This window comes from Sordaria macrospora, chromosome 3 (assembly GCF_033870435.1).
Source record: "Sordaria macrospora chromosome 3, complete sequence".
In the NCBI taxonomy this organism is placed as follows: Eukaryota; Fungi; Ascomycota; class Sordariomycetes; order Sordariales; family Sordariaceae; genus Sordaria; species Sordaria macrospora.
The window spans coordinates 1,793,304-1,813,191 of NC_089373.1; the positions used below are offsets into that span (position 1 = coordinate 1,793,304).

Sequence of the window (19,888 nt, forward strand, 5' to 3'; positions counted from 1 at the left end):
TACGTACCGGTCCTTATCGCCTGAGGCTTCAAGGCATTTATCTAGCGACCTGTATACATGTGGATCTTTCTGAATGCCTTCATCCATTCTCCTTCTTCCTTCTGGCGCCGGCCTTTGCCCGGGCGCTCTGCTTCTGCTTGGTTGGCCGTGATTGCTCCTGTGATGATAAGGTGGCTTTGTGATGATGTTTAGCGCCGTCAGCAGTTCTGGGGTTGGCTCGTTTAGCCTGGTGGCGTTGAGGGGTTCGGGTAAGCCGTGCCTATTGGCCGAATAGTCTGGCTGAGGCAAGGCTGGCATTGTATGGCGAGGTTGGGTTGATGTCAAGCATTGAGGCTCTATTGAACTTCAAACCCAGGAGTGTGGGCAATGTCCGTGTGACAATTGGTGATCCAGGCAAAGGCAGCGCCTTGAAACAAAGACAACAACAGCAACCACCTTCAAGGCTCCCAATCAAACCCGCCGAGATATACGCTACGAATTTTGTCAGTTATTTATAATAGGTAGTTTTCGTCTGTCGAGCAATTCCCCTAGTTTCAACTGCTGATTTACTGTACCTACAGTCCCGCCAACATAAGCCGTCCGCTCGCAAAGCCTGCGAGCCTTTTCCCATCATCGAACATTTGTATGATTAGCTGCCGAGGGAGCTGAGGCTGGCGAACTCTGCAATGCGACTCCTGGAGCGTGACGATACCGGCGGGGTCCGTCTGACGGAGGACCTCCCCAACGACAAGATTCCACCGTATGCGATACTTTCACACACATGGGGTCCTGAAGAGGTCCTCTTCAAAGACATGATGGACGGTACAGGCAAGAACAAAGCAGGCTACGCTAAGATTCGTTTTTGCGGAGACCAAGCCTGGCGCGATGGGCTGAAATTCTTCTGGGTCGACACATGCTGCATCGACAAGTCTGACAGCGTTGAGGTTCAGCATGCTCTCAACTCCATGTTCCATTGGTACCGCAGCGCGGTGAAATGTTACGTGTACTTGGCAGACGTCTCAATCCATCAGCACGGCGACGGCCCCGGTTGGCAACCGGCCTTTCGAGAGAGCAGATGGTTTTCCCGAGGATGGACCCTCCAAGAGCTCATTGCCCCCACGATCGTCGAATTCTTCTCTAAAGAGGGCGCGCGCCTGGGAGATAAGGAGTCTCTGGAACAAGAAATCCACGATATAACCGGAATTCCGCGAAAAGCCTTCCAAGGTGTCCCTCTATCTGATTTCAGCGTCGCCGAACGGATGCGATGGATCGAGAAGCGTGACACAAAATACGAGGAAGACAAGGTGTACTCTCTATTTGGCATCTTCGGTGTGCACATGCCGGTTCTCTACGGCGAAGGAAGGGAGAAAGCGTTGAAGCGGCTGCAGGACAAGGTTCACGAGGATTACCTCTGTCTGGCAAAATTGTGGCCCACAGACCCGCGTGACCCGCACGTTGAAAAGGAGCGGATTGAGCTGGCGAAGGGTGGTCTGCTGGCTGATGCTTACCGCTGGGTCTTCGACAACCCCGGCTTCAACCGATGGCGCCAGCTGCGGGAGAGTCGCCTGCTCTGGGTCAAGGGAGATCCAGGCAAGGGCAAGACCATGTTGCTATGCGGTATCATCGACGAGCTAGAGCGGCGTGTTATCGCTGACGGCGGCAACTTGGCGTATTTCTTCTGCCAAGCTACCGACTCACGCATCAATAACGCAACTGCTGTGCTACGAGGCTTAATCTACCTACTTGCCCACCGGCAACCACGCCTGCTCTCACATTTACCGGAGAACACATACCCTTCCGATGATGCAATGGCATGGATCGTCCTGTCTTAAGGTTTTGCGCGAGATGCTAGAAGGCCCAAACTTGAAGGTCACCTATCTGGTAATTGATGCTCTGGACGAATGTGTGACAGACCAACCGCAGCTTCTCAAGTTGATCGTCCAGATATCATCTGTGTCTGCTCGTGTCAAGTGGCTTGTATCTAGTCGCAACTGGGTGCAGATCGAAGAACAGTTGGCGATCGTCGCGCAGCAGTCCAGACTCAGCCTCGAGCTAAACGCTGAATCCGTCACCACTGCCGTCAGTGCATATATCCGCCACAAAGTCCTTCACTTGTCGCAGCAGAAACAGTACGACAGCACAATGCAGACGGAGGTACATGACTATCTCTCTTCTAACGCGAATGGGACTTTTCTCTGGGTGGCCTTGGTCTGCCAAGGACTTGGGGATCCGAGCGTTCGGAAGTGGGAGACACTAAAAAGGTTACAGACATTTCCCCCAGGGTTGGATTCCCTATATGCGCGGATGATGGAGCAGATTATTCAGTCCCATCATGCGGATCTGTGCAGGCAAATTCTTGCCGTCTCCTCTATCGTTCGCCGACCCATCAGCCTTCAAGAACTGACCACTCTCGTGGAGATGTCAGACGATATTTCAGACGATCCGCAGTCCCTGGAAGAACTTATAGGGCTTTGCGGCTCGTTTTTGACTCTTCGAGACCAGACTGTTTATTTTATCCACCAATCAGCCAAGGACTTTCTATTAGGCAATGCTTCTGATAAAGCTGGTAACCAAGCTTCTCTGGAGACATTCAAGTGGATTTTTCCTTCTGGGAAAGAAGATGTGAACTATACCATCTTCTCGAGGTCACTTGATGCCATGTCTACAACACTGCGACGCGACATATACGGCTTAAGGGCACCGGGATTTCCGAGTGACAAGGTCCAAATACCAAATCCAGACCCGCTAGCGACGGTGCGGTACTCGTGCGTCTACTGGGTTGATCACTTGTGTCACTCAGTTTCTGGCACGAACACAAAATGGCATAATCATTTACGGGATGAAAAGGTTGTCCATGAATTTCTTGAGACGAAGTACCTTTACTGGCTGGAAGCTCTAAGTCTACTTCAAGCTATGCCTGCGGGCGTTGTTGCTATTAGAAAGCTCGAGGGCCTACTAGTAAGTACAAGTCTAACTCCAAACAAGGAACTTGGTCTAACTAAAGATACAGGGAGGTAATGATCAGTCGCAGTTGTCAAAGCTTGTTTGGGATGCTTACCGGTTTGCTCTATCAAATAAGTCAATAATAGAGCAAGCTCCACTTCAAGCATATATATCAGCGCTTGTATTTGCTCCAAGGAATAGCTTGATAAAGAGGAATTTCAGAGCAGAAGAACCTGAATGGATTCGAATTACGCCGGCTGTGGAATTAGATTGGAATGCATGCCTCCAGACCCTAGAAGGCCATCGCGACTTCGTTGACTCCGTGGCCTTCTCGCCTGATGGCCAACGGCTTGCGTCCGGTTCGTTGGATCACACGATCAAGATCTGGGATCCGGCATCGGGGAGCTGCCTCCAGACCCTAGAAGGCCATAGCGGCGACGTTGCCTCAGTGGCATTCTCGCCTGATGGCCAGCGGCTCGCATCCGGTTCGGGGGATAACACGATCAAGATCTGGGATCCGGCGTCGGGGAGCTGCCTCCAGACCCTAGAAGGCCATAGCGGCGATGTTGTCTCAGTGGCAATCTCGCCTGATGGCCAACGGCTTGCGGCCGGTTCGTACGACAACACCATCAAGATCTGGGATCTGGCGTCGGGGAGCTGCGTCCAGACCCTAGAGGGCCATAGCGGCGACACCGTCTCCGTGGCATTCTCGCCTGATGGCCAACAGCTTGCGTCCGGTTCGTATGATAACACCATCAAGATCTGGGATCTGGCGTCGGGGAAGGTGCAGGTGATGGAGACGAGCAAGGCGAAGCTTGAGGCCGACCACCCAGACACGCTGACGAGCATGGCCGACCTTGCTTTCAGGTGGAATAGTCAAGGTCGACATGAAGATGCCCTAGCGTTGATGCAAGACCATATTGAGGCTGAGGCGCGAGAGAGACACCCCGGTGATTTTGATAGTGACGAATCAGTGTCCTCCAGCGACAATGACTCAGTCTTCTCAATTTTGAGTTCACTTCCTAGCACTTCGAGCCAAGGATCTGTGACGGACATCAAGGTATTACTTGCACAGAACTTCGCAACTCTGCTTTCCGAAGATGAAGCTTTGATATCTCTCATTTCGGCAGCTAAGTTTCAAAAGAGAATTGGGTTCGAAAGGATGCGAGAAAACTTTCGGAAGCTGCTCAAATATTTTGCGCTGGATCTGAAGGCCGAAATATCCAGTGATCAACACCGGGCTGTTGTAGGGTTCGTGAGCTCTTATTCAGCCAATATTACGCGGGAACTCTTTTCAACCCCCTCCATTATTATGGATGAGGTACAAATCCTGTTTCCAAGAAGCATTACAAAAGCCTACAATACCGAGGACAGTCGGAAGAAGGTAGAAGAATATCTTAGCAAGGAATTCGCTCCTGATAAGCCAGCTAAGCTTGTCGAGCCTGTCGAGTCTGCCAAGCCCAACAACCAACATCACCTCAATAACCTCAATGAGTTCACTGAGCCGAATGAAGACAGTGATCAAGATTCCGTGGATGACGGAGCTGGTGAAGAGGAGCCATATGATGGCTCGTTGGAACATCTGGACCAAATGAAGTGCTTTATTTTAGAAAGCCTCGCTTATCAAGCCCTCCGTCGCCGACTTCATGAGTTCGTTTATCCATCGCTGCGATCTAGACTCCGGTACCTAATTGCAGTGTGGTCAAAGGATGATCATAAATATCATACCTACGTTACCCGCTACGAGCTTTCCAATCTAGTCGCGGAGTTGCAATATATTGATCCGCATGAGATTCGATTCTACGATGGTGAAGAGGAGCGTGGATATGTAAGCAAGGCCATCAACTATTTTCAGAATGCCGTAGAGCACTGGACCGGGGAGCATTGGGATTGGTGGCCATTGGCGCCCTACTTAAGGCCGTTGGAGGGAGGGGAAACGCGCATATCCTGGGAATGCGTAAGTAGTCGTTTTAACATGAGTTTTAGGAAGATAATTTCTAGGACAGATAAATGCTAACCAATATTATTAGACATGCGGTGAAAAGAGATGGGCAGAAGTTCCTTTATCTTTTACCAAACGCCTCAAATCAATCATTCGCAAACTTCCTCGGTCCAGCATCCCTCTACTCCCTCTCCAAAACCCACAATCTCGTCCTACTCCACATCCACCGACTTCTAGTAACCAGGGCGCTCAGAGAAATAACCAGACTTCCGGCCAATCTCCTGGGAACAACCACAGAGATCAGCCGCCCGCTTCTCAACCTCAGATAGCGGGGGGTAATGGCGCAACTGTGATCGGCATAGGCCAACCCGACCGTCGCGTTCTTTTCATTGTAAGCCAGGGCATAGACTATAAGCTGGCACAAATATGTATCACTGGACTTAATGATTGTCAAGCCTTCTTCGGCACGTTGAAGGAGAATTATTTCCGCCTTCGTGGGCAGCTCCGTAGTTGGTTCAGTATCTGGCGGTACTCTCATTGTGACTTCTACAAGGCATGTATTAGAGGGTTTACTCGTTCCTGATACCCAACTCATTAGTTTACAGGCATAGAACCTAGCTAACAATATTTTCAACCTTAGTGCGAGAAGTTTGACGATCATGAGTTTGCCCCCAAACAGAAAGACTCTTTTCCCGATGCGGTAAATCCCGACTATGAGTATCAGCCAAAACCAATAGACAGCATCCCACCAGTCAGTAAACACGAGTTTCAAAAGCGCTTCTACGCGTGTCACGATACCCAAGGAATTCACCATCGCTACCACAAGTGCAGGATACTAGGACATCAATCTCACGGTCTCTTAGGATATCTTCCAAAGAAGATAACCGAACTTGAGGAGGGAGGGGACAAAAGGGAAGTCTTCTGGGGAATTTACGCACGGGAGATTATCAGTCTCCGATGGGTGCTATGCTACAACTTTGTTTGCATGTTCCCGATGCTGGTCTTTTTTGTGTGTTGGGTTTCTCCTTTGGGACAAAATACTGACCTGCAGAATCCATCTGTCCCGATTTCGATTATGCTTTCGATGCTGTCTCTCTTCTGGAGTATATTTCTTAGTAGTCTGCAGTTTGGAAGATCGAAGTGAACGGTGGCTGAAGTCGAGACCTTCAAAGCTTGACTGGCGCCCAAATAGCAAACAGTTTGTGTCTTCATACGCGAGTGCGGCTCGCTATTTAAATGAGAAAAGTAACAACTGCCATAATCACTCCATCAGCCCAGTATGATAATGCTGTTCATAATTTCTGAATCAACCAGGTCGTTCCAGCGCAATATTGATCTGACTCAATCATAACGCGCATCTTTTCTATCAGCTCGTATGGGTGGCTCAGATGGATAGATAGGTATTTGAACCCCGTCTTGCCCATGCGCCGGCACTCGTCCAGCCCAGTTCATTGCAGACTGGAAACATTCGTTTGTCTTACATTCAGAACACCCCAGACACTGTCCACAGCAGGTGAAAAGGTGTGCGTGGGGTTCAAAGCAAACGCCAAACGGGAATATCAAAAGCGGTCAATCGGGTAAAGCCCGGGTTGGTGGTGGTGTTGTTGTTGTTGTTGTTGTTGTTGTTGTTGTTGTTGTTGTTGTTGTTGTTGTTTGTTATTTTTAACGTCTACTTCCGCCTCCCGTGGGGCGTGAGAGGTGCCACATCGGTGAATCTAGCATACAAAAATAGGAGCAGTGCCCTAACTGTCCACCATCCTTTAATCCGAGGGCAAACCGAGGCCTATTGCCAGTGTAAATCACGTGTTGCTCATAGCGTAAACGCGGCCCAACACTTATAAGGGTAAAGCCCGGGTGTCACACGGACATTTGCCCACAGTTCCGGGTTAGGGTTGCCGAGGCTTTTGTTGTTGTTGTTGTTGTTATTTTTAACGTCTACTTCTGCCTCCCGTAGGGCATGAGACGTGCCAGATAGGTGAATCTAGAGTAAAGAAGGCACGTTGGTGATGTAGGAGGATGGTGGTGTTTGTGTTCTGGCGATGACTGCTTCAGCCCCGCTTAAGTGGAACCAAGGGCAGCGGGGAGCACGCGGAGCCAGCCGTCCTGGTTGCATGCGGGCCGTGCCGAACAAGCTTTTTCAGGCACAGTATCACCTGCAACCTACGGCGGTGGTTTGGGGGCCCCAGAGGGCGAAGGCGTAGACATTTTGGAGTTGTGGATGTTGGGATATCAGCCGTAAAAACGGCGATTTTGGGTGGTGTTAGGGATTTTTCAGGCAACCAAGCGTTGAGACTAACACTTGGCGCCAAGACTTTTGTTGCAGGAGGAAGATGTCCAGGATGTCGGTTGCTAACGTGACGCGATGAATACAGAGAAAGAAACATCCAGCAGACTGTGAACAATGCCAGTTTGGAGTTTGGGAGGGCTGGCACCGGTCGAGACTGGCCAGACAATTTTTTCGGGATGCATTTTGCATCTTCAGACCCACAGACCCCGCGGCATGACTGGATTTGGATAGGTACTGCTGCAGGGAAAAGATGCCCTAGTTCCTGCAGACAGGGCGCTGCGTTCTGGATTGCATGCGCTTACTTGCACAGTGCCGCCTTCGACCGACCACTGCGCACGACCTCATCCTGTGATGGCGACGACAGGAAGATTTTGACCATTGGGTATTGGCGCCCGCAAAAGGAAGGCGTCCCAGAAAATGTGTGTCTCTTGTGCATCACCCACGGTGGATCAACACCTGAGACTGTATGCCACATCCTTGCAATGTGACAGCATCCCTAGTGATGTTAAATGGCTTCAGCTCTCCCACGAACTATTGTACTTCTTGCCCCGAGTCTCCTCTTACAAGTTCCGTCTTGTCTCTTGCTTCTAGCACCTCAACCCTTTTACCTCCACACCTGCCTGTCTACCTACACTACTTCTCCACACAACGGCACCAACATGGGAACCACCAGTCCCAAGAGCCCCAAGAGCCCTAAGAGCAAGGAAGCCTCTAGCTCACCACCGCCCGATGCTTCGGGTCCGGGGCCAGCACCGCTCAGCATCGAGGAACAAGAAGCGGCTGGTCTTCTTCCTGCGTCACACTGGCAGCAGCAGGCAGTAAGTCTGCGATCTGATGAAATCTTGTCATAAAGACTAACCGTTCGGGCCGCAGTTCGCCGAAGATCCCGAAGATGATGGTGCCTCGACAATTTCATCCTTCGCCTCGACGACCGCTTCCCTAAGCTCAAGCATCTACCACTATCGGACCATCCATGGAAGAACTTATCATGGCGATATTGGCAATGCTGAATCCTGGCAGCCCAATGATCAGCGTCATGTTGAAGCCATGGAGATCGGGTAAGCTGCACCCTCGTCTCACGAACCTGCAACCCTGGCCGTTCAATAACCTGATTCATGCTTTGGACAGCCACCATGCTCTAATGGTCCAACTGGATGGAAAGCTTTTTCTCTCCCCGTTAGATAAGAAGAAGGTTCAGAAAGTGCTCGATATTGCGACAGGAAGCGGCTTGTGGGCCATGTAAGTTCTCCCGCATGTTTTGTTTGTCAAGTTCGAGCCATTGTGTAATCGATCACTGCAACCGTGAGGGCAAAATGAAGAAATCAGAGCCACATGCCAGGCATCCCAGTCTTTGAAGACCAACAAGATTCTTGGACGTCCAAGCGGCGTCAAGTGCCCATGCCCAACCGTCACCAAAAGTCGTCATTTTGAACCTCAAAAGAACAAAAGATCATACCATTTCTTTTCTGTCGTATCGGTCCCTTTACCCCCGGAACAAACCCTAACCACTACCCTTGGTTGCCCGAGGAGACAGATCTTCATGGCGAACTTTTTGTCATACCGTCGTGGTGATCGATTACACAGTTGCTTTGATCACATCGCTCAGGACTTAGATTGAGTCCATGCTAATTAATACCTCATCTCTATCTTAGTGATTTCGCCGACGAATTTCCCAATGCCGAGGTCATTGGAACTGATGTTTCGCCTATTCAGCCTTCCTGGGTACCCCCTAACGTAAAGTTTGAACTTGAGGACTGCAATTCGGACTGGACCTATGCCGACGATAGCTTCGATTTCATTCATATGCGGGCGTTGGCAGGCATTGTTGATGACTGGTATAAAATCTTCCGTAACGCTTTCCGGTGTTGTAAGCCGGGCGGTTACGTGGAAAGTATGGGTACCAGTATCAATGTATTGAGTGATGATGGATCTGTGAAGCCAGGTAGTGCCATGGATCAATGGGGCAAGGTTTTCGAAGAGGGTGGCAAACAGCTAGGCAGAGTCTTTACGGTATATGAGGATGACTTACAACGTAAGGGTATGGAGGCGGCCGGATTCGTCGATATTGAGTTCAAGGACATTCAGTGCCCAGTAGGAGTTTGGCATCCGGAAAAGAAGGCGGCTGAAAGAGGGCTCTGGTACAAGCTGGCTACCGAAGCTGATATGGAAGGTGAGCTTTACCCCTACGACCGTGTGTTAATATCACACTAACCCTGTACGGCAGGATATCTCAACTACATCTTCAACCTTGTCATGGGCTGGACTCCAGAGGAGACCAAAACCTTTGCTGCACAAGCTAAGAAGGATTTAAACAATCCTGGGATTCACAGCTATTTTTGGTTCCGTGTGGTGTACGGTCGTAAGCCGGAATGAAGTGGAGGATGGGAGTGTTACACATCCAAAGGGCTATTGTGACAAGGGCAGAGTATGGGCTTGGAACAGTGGTTCAATTCAGCTGATAATTAACTTTGGTCTCGAAGGCCTTGTTTATCTCTTTCTAACCTCCAGGAGAAGGCTGAGTGTGACAAGGGCTGTGTTTGGGGCTTGGAACAGTAGTTCAATTCAGCTATTAAACTACTTTGGTCTCGAAGGCCTTGTTGAATCCTTTCAAGCCTTTCCATCCAGGCTGGGTTTCCTGGCCTTCTTATGCCAAAGCCTTCTTTCTCCTAGTCGGTACGTACATGACTCTGCTGACATGAGGCCACGAGGTATCTACTTGGCGGTTGTGCACGCATGTGCTTACATGCGGGTATTCCTGAATGACTTCCAGTCTTCTTCGTCCTTTGGCGCCGGCTATGTTGCCGACGCCGCCCTGTCGGTCTGGTTGGCTAAGATCAATCTCGCGATAGCAGGGTTCTCCTCCCTGGCCTGGCTGGCACGGCCTAGTGTGAGGGGTAGTGCAATCGGCAAGTGTATTGTTGGCTGGAATACGCCGAAGGCTTGGAGGGGATTCGGGTAAGTTGTGCCATCGGTTTGAATAGACTTCCGACTGAGCTGGCATGCTTGCCTGAGGTATCTTGGTTAGGCTGATGAGTTCGTAAGGGTCAGCCGTGCGGCTCCGCGAGCCCTGTGCTGCGGGGTTAGGGTCGAGGTCGAATGTCCGTGTGACACTGGCTGAGATTGCGTATTCTCCTACGTTAACATTGTCGGTTGGCCTGTGTCCCCCTTGGTCTCCTTCTCTCCACAGCCGGACAGCTTGGACCATCCTTGAACTTCTGGGATTTCATCCAGTCAACACGGCTTTTTCCAACGTGGTAGACAAGGGTGGGCTTTTCTTTGTTGTTGTTGTTGTTGTTGTTGTTGTTGTTGTTGTTGTTATTTTTAACGTCTACTTCCGCCTCCCGTAGGGCATGAGACGTGCCAAAAGTAGTTTGAAGGGGAGAAGAAGACAAGAACACAAGGGAGCCTTGCACAGAGTGTTCGAAGGCTCCATATTACACGTGGCTAAAAGAGTGGGCTACAAACGAAAGAGTGGCTCGGGTGGCTAGGTGACGGCCCAGGTTCAGAGGAGAGTGGGGCCCACATACGGATGAACCTATGGGTGTGCGGATCACATTCCTATGTACCCTGGACGCCAGATTCGGACCAGCAGACTTGAAGACGGCCAGCCACTGTGTTGCCAACAGCCGGCTGAAAACCCTCCGCTTTCTCTAAAACGCCATCGAAAAATATTGGCGATAAGACGGTAAAGAGAGATAGCGTTGCCATATTCTGGACCATTGAAAGGAGGCTAAAGATGAGGTAGACGCATGCTAATCCTGAGCCAGAACGATCCTGAGCTAGAATGATCTTAGATACAATTCTATACTAGAACGATCCTGAGCTAGAACGATCTTGAGTGTTACGAACCATGAGCAAGGAACACGGGCCAACCAAGCCACAGGTACACAACAGCCACATAAAGGCTGGGCAGTGTAACCATGACAAGGAATGAAGGCTTATGAAGGCGAGCCAGGCTTATGAAGGTGAGCCAGGCTCACGAAGATGAGCCAGCCCATAGGCAGTGAGCCAGCACTAAGGGATTCACGTCTACGTGGACATCCGGAAACAGATATCTCGCAGAGGGCGAGCAGGTATAAAGGGACTACGGGAGAACTCAGATTGTCAGACAGTTCGACAGTAGTCAATAGATCATTATCACCGAGACCAGTATTACGAGCATACTTGTTGTGAACCTTTTGGCTTCACCGAACAGCACTGATAGTTACTACCTTCAGCTATCTCATTTAGGCAGATCAGACTGCCGTTCATCACACCGGGCTAATGGGTGTCAGAAAGCTAATGAGGTCTTTGTGACGAACCGTTACAAGCACAGGAGTATTATCGCTGGGATAGAACAATAGAGTAACAGAGTAGTAGCCGAAAGGTACTGGTAGATTGTGATAGCTATTGCTTGCTGAAGAGCTTTATAAACGAAGGCCGGAAGGCCTTCTTTTATACTGCTCTTCCCTGGACCCGGTGTACTGGACCCGAGGACCCAAATCTTTCGGGTCCAATGTGACAAGGGCAGTATTCTGGGCTTGGAACAGTAGTTTAATTCAGTTGATAAACTACTTTGGTCTCGAAGTCCTTGTTGATCCTTTCAACCTCCAGGGGAAGGCTGGGCTTCAAGACCTTCTTATGCCAAAGAGAAATGGTACGTACTGGGGTAGGTACCGGTTCTTGTCGCCTGAGGCTCCAAGGCATTTATCTAGCGACTTGTATATATGTGGATCTTTTTGAATGCCTTCATCCATTCTCCTTCTTCCTTCTGGCGCCGGCCTTTGCCCTGGCGCTCTGCTTCTGCTTGGTTGGCCGTAATTACTCCTGTGATGATAAGGTGGCTTTGTGATGATGTTTAGCGCCGTCAGCAGTTCTGGGGTTGGCTCGTTTAGCCTGGTGGCGTTGAGGGATTCGGGTAAGCCGTGCCTATTGCCCGAATAGTCTGGCCGAGGCAAGGCTGGCATTGTATAGCGAGGTTGGGTTGATGTCAAGCATTGAGGCTCTATTGAACTTCAAACTCAGGAGTGTAGGCAGATGTCCGTGTGACATCCAACCTGATTGGTCTATTTATCTAGCTAGCTTATATAACTTTGGTTGGATCGTAACAATGAGGTCAAGGTGTTCGACAGTTTGCGACTGAGCGGGTTTTGCGTTGACACCGTGACTTGAGAAGAGACAGAACCAGAGCCATCAATGCAGTACATGAAATATTCAGGAGGGAACAAAGTGAATAAGTTGGGTTGGACGCCATCTCGTTGGCTGATGGAAAGCTCGGGCTCAGATTTCGTGGTCCTATTGTGTTGAGACTGCGGCAAAAAGCGGGAATCGAATGGGCTTATGGGTCAAACTCAAGTATTTATGAGAAAGGTCCCAGCGCACGTCTCTCATAGAACCTATCATCCAAGATCTCTTTATGATTTTCTCTTCACCTACCACTTCCACGAACGGTGAGACTTTCGGTGCTTCATCGTATCTGGTAAGTTGCCTGCCTAACTGTTGCCATGCCTGGGGAGGATCTTGTCTGCGGTGACACTCGGAAGACATTTCGTTGGGTGAGTTGTGTAACATGAGAGTTGAAACGGCACGAATTGTTATTAGAGGTCTGGTTGGTGAGTTGCAAGGCATATGCCATGCTGCGAAACCCACGGGCTGATGCAGGACTTGATGCTTGTTGTTTCTGGACTGTGAAGACGATGATGATGCCGAGGTGCGTGCCGAGAGGATTTTCAACAGGAGGCTTGTGGCCAGAGGTCAATCTACACAGTACACCTCCCACTTGATAACGGAAGTGTTTTAGTAATTTCGAGAGTTCGACAGAAAGAACGCTTCCCCTGTGGTTTTCGCGTTGTGACATGGAAAGCACGGAAGGCGCGTTGGTCGTCACTGACAATCATGCACTTTGTCTTCAGTTCAGTTGTCGATGCCCCGCCAAATCAACCGCGGCAATGGAAGGAATGATCAAAGGCTCATCAGTCAAGAAGGGCAAGAGCCAATGAGGCTGTCGGCAATGGTGGATGACTTTGGTGGATGTACTGTAGCGTGAAAACGTGAGAATGACGGGAAGGATCGACACTGTCGTTTTCCTCACCTATGACGTCATTGGACCCCTAATCCGCCACAAACAGCTGTGTTGTGCCTTCCTTCGAACCTGTTCACCGTCGCGCACTACGGAAGTGATGGAAAGAAAAATTTGGTCTGGTGATCTCATGGCTCCTTCCATTGTGACGCGCATGGAGTGGTTCCTTTGACAAGCCAAGGCCTGGCGGGGAGATAGAAATATGGCAGAAGCCCCCATTCCCGAAGTCGCAGCTTGACCGAACCGAAACCACCACACCAACACCAACACACCATCAACAATAATCCAACCTAATTGCTTATTTTCCAACGCGCGATACCTAGTAGCGTGAACCGAAATCACACCAATCTACCACCTAATACTTGGTCGCTTTAACCGATATCTGCGAAACCCCCACATCCAAGCCTCCAAGATGCAGAGCTCAATGTCACAAGCATATGCGGCACCTTCCTCGGTCCCCAACACGTCGACGGAGAAGTCCCATCACGTTGCCCCTACCGCTGCCACTGCTGGTGCTGGCACCCCCTTCACCACCCAAGCGAACCACACTGCAGGCACACCATACCCTCAAGCCGATACCACAACCGGTACTACCACCGCCGCCGGCACAACACCGGCCAGCAACCGCCCGACCACAGCAAGTACCTATGCCAACGAAAAGTCCGTAGCCACCACCCCGGCCGTCACCCAGAGACGTTTCGGCGCTTCCGACATCATCCTCTTCATTCTCGCCATCTTCGTCCCACCCCTGGCTGTCTTCTTCGACCGCGGCTTCAAGGTCGACTTCTGGATCAACATCCTCCTGACCATCCTGGCCTGGTTCCCTGGCATCATCCACGCCTGGTATGTCCTCTACAGACATCCCACCGGCAGGGACTAGAGGATCAATCCAAAGAGGAAATCGGTAGTGCACTCGTGGACACGGTTGGCTGCGCGACACCCAATTGAGCCTTGGAAGAGTAGAGCGTCGCAAGACTGGGTTATCGAGACATCCTCGAGGTAACCAAACATCACAGAACTGGAGGAAATGGAGGATATATGGTGCATAATTGGATATTGGCAAAGCCTTGCAAAGTTACACGATACCCCTACGTTGTACTTTTCGTTGTTGTTGGTTTTGTATCTGGACATAAATACTAAACTGAACCTACGCAAACAAATCGATGAAATCCGATTGCGCGGCCGCGTTTCCTGCTCTCATTGCTAGTTCCTTCCCCGCCGCTAACTCCCTTCCAGTCCTTTTGTGGTCCATCATGAGGAGTGACCATGCATCTCCTCCCAGAGGCACCCTCCTCGGGATCTCTCCATCAGAACTAACCGTAACATAGATACCTTCCGCCACGCACTCGGGTGTACTCCACTTCTCCGAAGCCTTCGGATCATCCAGGTACCTAGCCGCAGCTTAAAAGTTCCCTTCAAACCCTTTGTAGGCCGGATGCTCATCAACCTTTTTCCTTCCAGAAATGAAGCCTGTGCTGACAGCTCCTGGCTGGATGCAACTTGGATGAATTTTCCACTCCGGCTTGAATTCCTGGGCCATACACTAGGTGAACTCCTCTAGTGCGACTTTGCTAGCATCATAAAACGCTGCTCCAGCACATGCTACGCGCCCACCAGCCGACGTAACGTTCAGGATCACGCCTCCCTGGGCGGTATCATTCGACAGATACTTTGAATTCACCTCGCGCATAATCTCCACCGCCCGACGCGTGATGGTCAGAGGACCCTAGAAATTCGTCTCGAACATGGCCAGGCCGTCGGCCTCGTCCATACCTTCGGCGATGCCATATATAAACAGTCCGGCGTTGTTAACAACCACGTCAAGACGGCCAAAGTGTGCTATGGATGCCTCAAGGGCCGTATCGATGGAGGCGCGGGAGGTTACATCCAGGGGAAGCTTCAAGAGCTGCCAGGAAGGTAGGAGAGGCCCGTGGTAGGGTTACGAGCCGTGGCAACCAGACGGTGGCCCTTGGAGAGGACAAGTTCGCACAAGGCGCGGCCTATGCCTTGTGAGCAACCGGTTACTGTTGGAGTGTCAGTTATGAGCGGAGACTGGCATTAAGTGACCAACAAGGAGGCATACTGAACCACACGACATCTGCCGGAAGATGATAGTTCTTCTGTTCGGATCCCATTCTGGGTGACGAGAGCGCTGGTGAGCCGAGGTAAATGGACAAAGGGAGAGTAAAGCTGTCAAGGTTTTGAACCTGAAGATCCTGGACTAACTTTACAATCTCATCATACAGAGTATACCAACCATCTCATACCTTCAACACCTTAAAACCAGCAGTCGATCTACCGCTAATTCTCGGTCGACATGGTTTTACTCAACCAATAAGAAAACCTGCGGCCCGCACCAACTCACCAGCAGATTGGTCAAATGCCATGTCAGGCGTGGCCTGCCAGGATCTTAACGCAGGTTGAGTAAAACCATATCGACCGAGAATTAGCGGTATGCCTCTACACAACATCTACCCCTCAACACCGAGCGAGCGATGCTACATGCCAAGACCAGCGTCACGACAACGTCCCTCGGTATATCCACTCAAATGGAGTGATTGACAGTATAGTGCATTCTTCCGACACTTGTTCCTGCAGCGTCCTTGAAGCCGACGTTTAAAGACCATGGTGATCTTGGGAAGCATTTGCTAACGGTTGACGTATAATGGACCAAGAAAAGAGCGTGATCCTCTGGCGATCGTAGGGTTGCATCGCGCCAGCTGTCGGTCAGCCGAACAACGCTAACGTTCAGGTCGGGCGTGCCTCTCAGCCTTCTTCCTCGAACACGTCAACACATATCCCCGCTAGCAGGATGTTAGATATTCAACGTAAGGAAACCACTTCTCTTTCGGCCGGCCGTTATAAGATAAGCAATTGGATCCAGAACGGGAGTAGCTATGGATGTGACCCACGAACCCTGTCCGTATTGCGGAAAGGCTCGAAAGGTCTTGCCTAAGCAGCAGAAGAAGTCGGAGGTAAGACGATTGCAATACACGGAACTACGATACGTTTCCTTAACTTGTGTCAAACAGTAAGCACTAACATTTATGCCACTCAGTGGATGGTGAGCCTCCAGTCCTATCTGCCATCCGTGAAGCTTGCTCCAGTTGCGGCTCCGAAGGATGACCAAGCAGCCTCCGATAAACCGCCGCCAATAACGTCAACGTCATCAACCACATCGTACCGAAACCCCTACCTTTCAGCACGATCACCGCTAGAGAGGCTTCCACTAGAGATACGGGAACACATATGCCAGCTTATCCGATTGAAGAACTCTCACCCGGCACCTCGCTGGGCGCACTACGTAAAATGGGAAGACAGGCACCAGCCATGCAACCGCAGGAGGTGCTGCCAGAAGTCTCTATGTGCCTTATCACTGGTCTCAAAATCCATAGCTGCTCCAGCACAGCGCGCTCTGTTTGAGGACATTGTTCTCGACAAACCTCGGACACTTGTTTACTTTTGCAAAGGCCTGCTCCTGTACCCCAAGAACCGCGGCTATATTCGACATATTGCCGTGAAATATCACAAGTACATGGGACAGCGTGAACCATACGACATGCCGGGTGACAGACACAGTCACCCTTACAACAAACCCGATGCTTCTGCGTTCGTCAACGTACTTGGACCCGTGATGATGGAACAAGGAGCGAGCTGTCCTTGGGCCACGGCCTTCCTCCGTCAAGCCTACCATTCATATCGTAAGAAACTTGAAGCTGCTGGTGTTAGTTATAGTGCCGAGGCTTTCAGGAATATTACGGATGCAATCTTTGGACTCGTCGTTTATTTCTCCCCATCGTTACAATCACTTGCCCTCAGCGGCTCGGGGACACCCTGGATGCAGCCGTTTCAGTACCAGAAAAAGCTTTTCCTATATCACAGTCCACCGATCACGACACTCAGCCTCGATCTTTCCGTCCTTCAGGTACTCTTTGGAAGTCCTGAAACCGGCTATTCTCATAACTGGCACCCATGCCTGTCCACTGTGCAGAGCCTTACCCTCAAAGGGTTTGATCCCTTGGAGGTGAGAGGGCTGGACGACGCGGCAATGTGTCTGGGCAGCCTGTTCGACTGGTTCTGCATGAAGCCGAGACTAAAGAGACTTGAGATCAACGGCTACGACGAGACACTGGGTCTTGAAAGTGATCACACCTGGAACACGATTCTGCCCTTGTTCAAAGACACGCTTGAGCATCTCTCCATGAGCGGCTACATGGAACCTATCGACGAAGACCAAATGACGGATCGCTTTGGTCCCAGCCGCATGTTAACTTGCCTACCGGAACTCGAGAAGCTGGCTTACCTTAAGGTCCCCTTGCATTTTGTCAGCTCACATAGACCGCAGCTGATTCCAGATATGGCACATGCAGCTCCCCCAGGCGACGCTGACTTTGGAGAGTCCGACACCAATAACGACAACAAAAATAACAACCAACAGGACCCGATTACCGCAAGAAACATCCGCCAGCAGATCATGGTCGAATTCCCTCCGTTGCTTAAAACAGTCGACATCATCGAGTATGTGAACCACAGGGAAAGCATCCAAGGAACACAGGACTGGAACGAGATCCGAGAGCGGGATACATATCGTCTTAGACTCTAAGGCCGACGACGACAAAGTCAGAACAGATTTTATGTTATACACTTAACCGTTAACAACATACCTTTCCCAGCGGCGCCGTTGATCAACCCAGTGCATTCACCGGAATGAGAAGTTTGGCTCGTGCAAGACTGCCGACATATTCCCATCCCAGACACCAGAATAACATCAACAAGGCAAGATGGCCGAGCGGTCTAAGGCGCCACGTTAAGGTTAACCCTTAATCTCCTCTAAAGAGTTCCGTGGTCCGAAAGGGCGTGGGTTCGAATCCCACTCTTGTCATATTAATCATCGTTTCATCAGCCGAGCTCGGGTTGATGAGTTTCTCTTTTTCCCCAAAAAATTTTTTGGTAGTGGTGGCGGCTCGCGAGTCATGTCGAGCCCACCGGACTTTGCGCATGAACATTTTGCTCCCGTGTTCCTAGATGCGGAGAGCAAGCCTATAAGTGGTCAATTGAACTAGAATGAGCACATACGACCATACCCACTGGAAAACTCGGGATCCCGTCCGCTCTCCCATAGATAAGCCAATGAGGGCCAGACTAGTAGTTGGGTCGGTGACGACCAGCGAATCCCTGGTGTTGTATGTCTTTTTTCCTTCTTTTTTTCCCGATCTCTTTCATAAAACACACTTGTTGGTTTCTTTTCTTTTGAGTCCGCATTGTATTTCCGAAGCTGGCAATTTGGTCGCTCAAGTGGTCTTATATAGTTGTGATAGCAGTCGAGAGGCACAACTGCAAGGCTGCCATCACTAGGCCTGGGAACTCAGCCCTCGTCTTGAGGGTTGAAAGGATCAACAAGGCCTTCGAGACCAAAGTTAATTATCAGCTGAATTGAACCACTGTTCCAAGCCCATACTCTGCCCTTGTCACAGTGGTGGTGGCTCGCGAGTCATGTCGAGCCCACCGGACTATGTGTGACAAGGGCAGTATTCTGGGCTTGGAACAGTAGTTCAATTCAGCTGATAAACTACTTTGGTCTCGAAGGCCTTGTTGAATCCTTTCAAGCCTTTCCATCCAGGCTGGGGTTCCCGACCTTCTTATGCCAAAGCCTTCCTTCCTTCTGCTGGCCTGATCTGGGTCATGAGGCCATAAGGCATCTATCTAGCGGTGTGCACCGCTGTGCTTACATATGATCCTTCCCGAGTATCTTCCTCCAATATCCTTCCTTCCTATGACGCCGGCGTCGTCACGGGTACCGCCCTATCGCCGCCGGAGTGCCTTGGTTGGTTAGGGATCGTTCTTGTGATAGCAGGGTTTCCCTTCTTGGCCTGGCTAGCACAGCCCGATATGAGGGGCAGTGCAGCCGGCGTGCGTATTGTTGGCTGGAATACGCCAGGGATTATTGAGGGGATTCGGGTAGGTTGTGCTATTGGTCGAATAGACTCTCCGACCGAGTTGGCCTGGTTGCCTGAAGCATTTTGAAGGGTTCGAGAGGCTCAGCCGTGCGGCTCTGCGAGCCTCATGCTGCTGAGTTAGGGTCGAGGTCGAATGTCCGTGTGACACTATGCGCACGAACATTTTGCTCCCGTGTTCCTAGGTGCGGAGAGCAAGCCTATAAGCGGTCGATTGAACTAGAATGAGCACATACGACCATACCCACTGGAAAACTCGGGATCCCGTCCGCTCTCCCATAGATAAGCCAGTGAGGGCCAGACTAGTAGTTGGGTCGGTGACGACCAGCGAATCCCTGGTGTTGTATGTTTTTTGCTACTTTTCTTTTTCCTTTTCGTTCTTTTTTCTCCTTTTCTTTTATTTTTCTCCCTTTGTACGTCTATCCATCTTTCTGCGACCTGTATCGAGCATCTTCTATTCTTGAATTGCCGCCCCCTAATATACTGTTGGAAACACCAATCCCGTCCTTCCACCGCCCTTTCCTAACTGATTTGGATACCTGCATGCATCGCGTTTACTTCCTTTCCGTTGATGGGCAAATGGACAAGAGGCTGGCGCATATAACCCACACCTCCCTCTTGGATCTCGGGAAGGTGCTCTCGGCCAGTGGGATCATGAAAGTGATAAAACCTGAACAGACGGAGGTAATGGGAACCGACAACCAGTTCTTCTTCTTCTTCAGTTC

General features: G+C 50.6%; 4 protein-coding genes and 1 non-coding gene across 5 annotated transcripts; all 5 read left to right on the forward strand.

The window, feature by feature from the left end:
• Window positions 1–1,779: 1,779 nt before the first annotated feature.
• On the forward strand, window positions 1,780–4,939 carry SMAC4_12881 (uncharacterized protein; the record flags this gene model as incomplete). Its single annotated transcript, XM_066091130.1, has 2 exons — window positions 1,780–2,937; window positions 2,990–4,939. The coding sequence occupies 2 exons, from the start codon at window positions 1,780–1,782 to the stop codon at window positions 4,937–4,939; spliced, it is 3,108 nt and encodes a 1,035-aa protein (XP_065946445.1).
• A 2,217-nt stretch (window positions 4,940–7,156) lies between these two features.
• Window positions 7,157–9,824, forward strand: SMAC4_09972 (uncharacterized protein). The gene is made up of 5 exons (XM_066091031.1): window positions 7,157–7,969; window positions 8,025–8,209; window positions 8,280–8,390; window positions 8,804–9,321; window positions 9,376–9,824. Exons 1-5 carry the CDS (start codon window positions 7,661–7,663, stop codon window positions 9,522–9,524), a joined length of 1,272 nt encoding a protein of 423 aa, XP_065946446.1. The 5' UTR covers window positions 7,157–7,660; the 3' UTR covers window positions 9,525–9,824.
• A 3,797-nt stretch (window positions 9,825–13,621) lies between these two features.
• On the forward strand, window positions 13,622–14,089 carry SMAC4_09690 (uncharacterized protein; the record flags this gene model as incomplete). The annotated part of the gene is made up of 2 exons (XM_066091000.1): window positions 13,622–13,721; window positions 13,764–14,089. 2 exons carry the CDS (start codon window positions 13,622–13,624, stop codon window positions 14,087–14,089), a joined length of 426 nt encoding a protein of 141 aa, XP_065946447.1.
• A 3,168-nt stretch (window positions 14,090–17,257) lies between these two features.
• On the forward strand, window positions 17,258–17,812 carry SMAC4_13469 (uncharacterized protein; the record flags this gene model as incomplete). Its single annotated transcript, XM_003342566.2, has 1 exon — window positions 17,258–17,812. One exon carries the CDS (start codon window positions 17,258–17,260, stop codon window positions 17,810–17,812), a length of 555 nt encoding a protein of 184 aa, XP_003342614.2.
• Window positions 17,813–17,984: 172 nt separating this feature from the next.
• Window positions 17,985–18,091, forward strand: SMAC4_13470. Its single transcript has 2 exons — window positions 17,985–18,022; window positions 18,050–18,091. It is a non-coding gene; the product is annotated as a tRNA-Leu (tRNA).
• Window positions 18,092–19,888: the final 1,797 nt, after the last annotated feature.

Excerpts from the sequence above, each read along its gene's own strand:
- SMAC4_09972 (XM_066091031.1), top strand. The coding sequence starts at position 7,661 with ATGGCTTCAGCTCTCCCACGAACTATTGTACTTCTTGCCCCGAGTCTC. Across the intron at positions 8,391-8,803 it reads GGAAGCGGCTTGTGGGCCAT|TGATTTCGCCGACGAATTTC; the intron begins GTAAGTTCTCCC and ends TCTCTATCTTAG. Across the intron at positions 9,322-9,375 it reads TACCGAAGCTGATATGGAAG|GATATCTCAACTACATCTTC; the intron begins GTGAGCTTTACC and ends CCTGTACGGCAG.